This window comes from Chironomus tepperi, unplaced genomic scaffold, assembly GCF_022539635.2.
Source record: "Chironomus tepperi strain 1889 unplaced genomic scaffold, CSIRO-AGI_Ctep_v1 contig_35, whole genome shotgun sequence".
In the NCBI taxonomy this organism is placed as follows: domain Eukaryota; kingdom Metazoa; phylum Arthropoda; class Insecta; order Diptera; family Chironomidae; genus Chironomus; species Chironomus tepperi.
In genome coordinates this window covers 8,972-14,093 of record NW_027226157.1, presented here as the reverse complement: position 1 = coordinate 14,093, position 5,122 = coordinate 8,972, and the positions used below count along the sequence as shown (strand labels likewise).

At 30.1% G+C, this 5,122-nt stretch overlaps 1 protein-coding gene across 2 annotated transcripts; it reads right to left on the bottom strand.

Annotated features, from left to right (window-relative positions):
• Nucleotides 1-1,660: 1,660 nt before the first annotated feature.
• Nucleotides 1,661-4,190, bottom strand: LOC139098193 (uncharacterized). 2 transcript variants are annotated; one of them, XM_070650322.1, is made up of 3 exons: nucleotides 4,100-4,190; nucleotides 2,397-2,631; nucleotides 1,661-2,064 (listed from the first exon to the last, which is right to left on the bottom strand). In XM_070650322.1, the coding sequence occupies exons 2-3, from the start codon at nucleotides 2,617-2,619 to the stop codon at nucleotides 1,742-1,744; spliced, it is 546 nt and encodes a 181-aa protein (XP_070506423.1). In that variant the 5' UTR covers nucleotides 2,620-2,631; nucleotides 4,100-4,190; the 3' UTR covers nucleotides 1,661-1,741. The 2 variants fall into 2 exon arrangements, with proteins under 2 accessions (XP_070506423.1, XP_070506431.1); XM_070650330.1 differs by having other exon boundaries at nucleotides 1,661-2,052.
• Nucleotides 4,191-5,122: the final 932 nt, after the last annotated feature.

Here is a 5,122-nt window from a genome sequence, read left to right as displayed (position 1 = left end):
AGTTACATCTTTTTAGTTGTACTGGATTTAAGGGTGCTTACCAAATTTTCATTACACCTTAGTAGTCCTCAGTCCTCCATAACACTCCTTAGCAACCCTTAACTCATCTCAGTTCCCTTCAACGACCTTACCCTCCCAGATCCCTTACCCACCTGTCCGCCCCCATCACCCCTCATCTATAAAAGTAAAAGGAATCATTTCCCATAACAATCAAAACAATAAAAAGCAAAAAAGAAACAAAACGGAGCCAAAAAGATCGTTTCGTTTTGTTTCAAAACCTATAAAATTATCACTTTATGAAGGTATGCGATGTGAGTCATAAAAAAAAATCAAAGTAAAAATGAGCGAAAAAAGAACAAAAGCAGGAAAAAAATTCACACATGTCGCATTATTATGAAGGAATGAACAGTAAGAATAAAAAAAAAGTCTCACAATGGTACTGACGATGGAAACAAAACAGCAGCAGATTTTTACAATAATTTTATTATTTATATACCGGCGCAGGATGTCAACACTATAAACATTTAATAAAGTATGTTATCTAGAGAGGTATGGAGGTGGGGTTGGTGATTTTGGGATGGAGCATTAGATTTTTTGATGCTGAGCGTTGAATTTTGATCAAAACTTTAAAAGTGTCAGATAATGTTTTCAATCCCGGGATTCAGAATACATACTCGAATAAAGTGATCCGGGTTTTAAAATTTTGGGATTAAAAAATTGTCTCTTTTGAATCTGAGACTGACTAAATATTATTTTTAGATTCACAACGATTTCAAGAGTGAATTTATTGAATTTGTTTAGATTGGAAAGCCAGTTTTTTGAATTTTCGAATACATAGATTCTTCGAAATCTTTCATTATCAATAAAAATCAAAAAAAATTTTGCAAAAAAGATGAAAGTTGACGATTTTTTAATAACAATCCAAAACAAAAATAAAATTTGTTTTCTGAACCACATTCTTAGGACCAAGATAATTTCGAATTAAATTTGAAATTGTTATTTAAAAGCGATTTTCAGTCTTCATTATTGATAGTTCGGATACTAACAATTTTTGAGACTAGTGTATCGGGTAGAAACCCAATGCGGATATATTCACACCGTTCTATAAAAATTTTCGAGGGTAGGCATATGTTTGAGGGATCAAGCTCCAGCGGGTAGGCCAAGCTTCGCTTGGCTTGCTATTGAAATTTCTTGCTGATAAACTTGTATATTTGCTTGCTTACAGAAAGCGAATATATAATTTAAACCAGAGTTGTCAGATAGGTGCCTGTGGCTAGTTGTCTAGCTGTATCATGGTAGCTTTTGACTTTGTCTAGGCATAAACTATGGAAAGGCAAACAAATTTGCCTACTTGTAGGCTTACCTAGCCAAAGGCAAAATCTAGCCAAAGGCAATAGTTTTTGTCTTTTCCTAGACACTGCCTATAATAGGCAATTTTAAACCAAAAAATTCCTGGATTGGATGTGTAGAAAATGACGTTAAAGTTCTTACCATTCCGAATTTGAGATTTTTTCATAAAAGTGTGAGCAAAAAAGTAATAATGAAATGAAAAAAACAGTCAATTTTGATGGAAATTCGATAGTATATTTTAAGAGTACAAGCTGCAAGTTTTTAAGTGATGATCTGAAAAGGGAATTGGTTGAATCAAGACAAAAAATGCTGTAGTAAAACAAATAATCAAAAATGTATTTTATTGATTATTTCTTGTGTTGCTAGTTGAGGATTATTTACTTTACTTTAATTATTTCATTTCCTCATCGATGGCTTCAACCAATCCAAACTTAATTTTGCTAGTGCCAAATTTTAATGATTGGCATTCTTTTTCTTTCAAAATATCATGACTGATTTGATCGATTTCAAAATTAGCCTCAAATCCTCCATCAACTTCTTGCTTATCAAGAATCACCCATTTTGAAGTATCCAAGTCATTGCATCTGAATACTTGTGATAAAATTTTAGCTTCATCAAAAACTGAACCAGGAATGAGCATGAAGTATTTGTGTTTATATTTTTCTATTGTTCGTTGACTATTGCTGTTTACAACGTTGTTGCCTGAGAGAGGAACTTAAAATAAATGTCATATAAATAATTGACTAATTCTTAATTCATTATTGCTAAGAGACTAAAATTAATCTAAAAAATCATGAGCAATAAAGAGTAAACATTTATATTAATTATGTTAAAAACACTTGTCAAGCAATAAAGGATTAGTTAAATTAACTATCATTGACACGAACATAAACATAAGTAAAATATTCCCGCAGAAAAAAATTATTCCAAAATTATTCTTACGAAAAATTGTGACGTCATGATTTTTTGCTACGTAAATATTTTTCGTTACGTGCTCATGATTTTTTAGATTAATTTTAGTTTCTGCTAATAAGTCAATTACTTACCTGATGATAATGCTGAAATGATTTTCTTCCTCCCTCGATAAGCCTTTGTGTTGTATCCCTTTTGGCGAGTTGCTTTGCATTTCTTACAATCACACTGCTTATTTGGACAACCTTCTTGCTTATGTCCTTTCTCTAATTTCATGACATCATGATTACGACAGAAGCCACAATATTTGATTCTTTTCTTGGGCTCAGTTTGAACATTTTCGAGTGTTTTTTCCATTTTTATTTGAGTCTGTAGTGAGAGAAAAAAACAAAAAATTAGAATACTCGCTATGTGCAAAATAGAATTTTTTATTCGTATTTTTATTACGATTTACTCTTTTAAAATATGACTAGCTATTCTATTGGGTTGGTGACTTAATTCTTGGACACTTTTAGATGAGATTTTGAAACTTTAATATCTTTGCAATGGAAATAGATTTTGGAATGAAACAAAAAGCAGTTTGAAGGTCAAAATAGAAATATGTTTTTTGATTAGTTTGAATTTTTCATATGTCAAAGGAAAACTTTGTGGAAATTCGGGAAATCAAAGCAAAGTCAAAAAAAATACGACGATTTGTTTTGAATTTGATTTTCTCTAAAGTTTTCCACTGAGTAATATTGTATCTTTGTCTTAAAATTTAGTACTTACATTAAACTTAATAGTACCGTAACTTTTAAAATTTTTTCCTTGGAAATTTACGTCACATGATAGTTTTTATTATTATTCAGTGGAAAACTTTAGAGAAAATCGAGTTCAAAACAAATCGTCGTATTTTTTTTGACTTTGCTTTGATTTCCCGAATTTCCACAAAGTTTTCCTTTGACATATGGAAAATTTAAACTAATCAGAAAACATATTTCTATTTTGACCTTCAAACTGCTTTTTGTTTCATTCCAAAATCTATTTCCATTACAAAGATATTTAAGTTTCAAAATCTCATCTAAAAGTGTCCAAGAATTAAGTCACCAACCTAATAATATGATCAATTAATAATAGTGCAGGCCTGCAGTTAAATTTTCAAAATAACTAAAGTCAAAAAGTATTGAGACGATGGTTATTGATTAAATATTTCTATGAATCCTTCTTTCTCATGCCTTTTTATGATTGGAACTAATAATATTTATGTTGTTCTTTATTTCCATACCCAACTTTTTAATCAAAACCACGTGTTTATGTAGATTTTCACAATTCAAAATGGCGGCCACTTTGTATGATTAAAGGCAAATTAAACTAATTTATTGCATTATTTGTTTCCGTAGAGTAACCCAAACTTAAAAAGGAACATAAAATCTTTATGCTCGCAGAATTCAAATCATAATAAACGCATGAACTCAGCGATTTTTATTAATTTTTCTGTAATATTTCGAAAAATGAAACAATAATTCACACTTAGTAGTTGAGATATTTTTTGAATTTTTGCATTAATTACAGCACTAATTATAGCAATTTATATACTAAAATGTTGTTTTTATGAATTTCTGCAATAATAACTATCAAAAGTGATACTTAAAATTATTACTAAGGAGAAAAATGCCTTTAACTTCAAATTACTGAGTGTGAATTTCGAGACTGCCATGCCTGAATAAAAATACCAACAATAATTCACTTTATTTCACTATAAATTTAATCACGTTATCTTCTAGTTAACAACTAGATTAATATAAAATGCCTTATTAATGGTTAAATTAATCAAATGTAAGGAATAAAAATACAATACCGAAAAATTAAAAACAAATTTCACACACGATTTTTTCTTGCTTCCAAAAATTTTATGACTGAACTCTTTAAAATTCTGAGTGGAACTAAATTTTTTTCGAAGAGAGCAGAGAGCAAAAAGAATAATTTTTGCAATTTATAATTTTCACACAAAATTGTGTGAATATTTTTTTGTAATACAATTGACGTACTGACGTATCCACTATTGTTGTGTGCGCGGAAAGAAAAAATGACTATGGCGTAAATAACATGATAAATATCAGAGATCGAAGCCGCTGACTTTTCAGTCGGCGGCGGCTAAAAATCGGCTTAGCTAAACGAAAAAGTTTAGCCGGCTAAAAAAACGGCTTAGCTAAGTCGATTTTTTAGCCGGCTAAATATTTCGGCTTAGCTAAGCCGATTTTTTAGCCGGCTTACGTTAGTTCCAAAAAGGGTAAAAAATTAATTTTGTATTATTTTTCTATAAAATTATATACTTCACAAGCAAGTATAGAATTAAGATAATCATAATAGTATATTAATTATTGTATTAATTTGAATAAATTTCCAATTAATTTGGAAATTAATTCATTCATTTAGTGACGCCTTAGCCGGCGGCTAACGTAAGCCGGCTAAATATTTTAGCCGACTAAAAAATCGACTTAGCTAAGCCGTTTTTGTAGCCAGCTAGAAAAACGGCTTAGTTAAGTCGATTTTTAGCCGCTGACCTAAGTGACTTTGATCTCTGATAAATATGATTTCATAATATTACAAAAAGAAATCTGAAATAAAGTTGAGATTCTTATCAATAATTTCCTGTTTTTATATTTATAGCTCTTTGGTTTATTATTCTGAATCAAAGCTGAGCGTAAATTTTTCTTAAATTCTTTAAGATAACAAACAACCTAAACACAAAAAAACCCTCTTCCTCACTCAATCACACGCACACACAAAAAAAAAGTAAGCAGAGCGAAGCAAAAAACGAAAAAACGAAAATTTTTTTAGTACCGTATGTGTTAAATGGAAACTTCTGCAACGACCATAA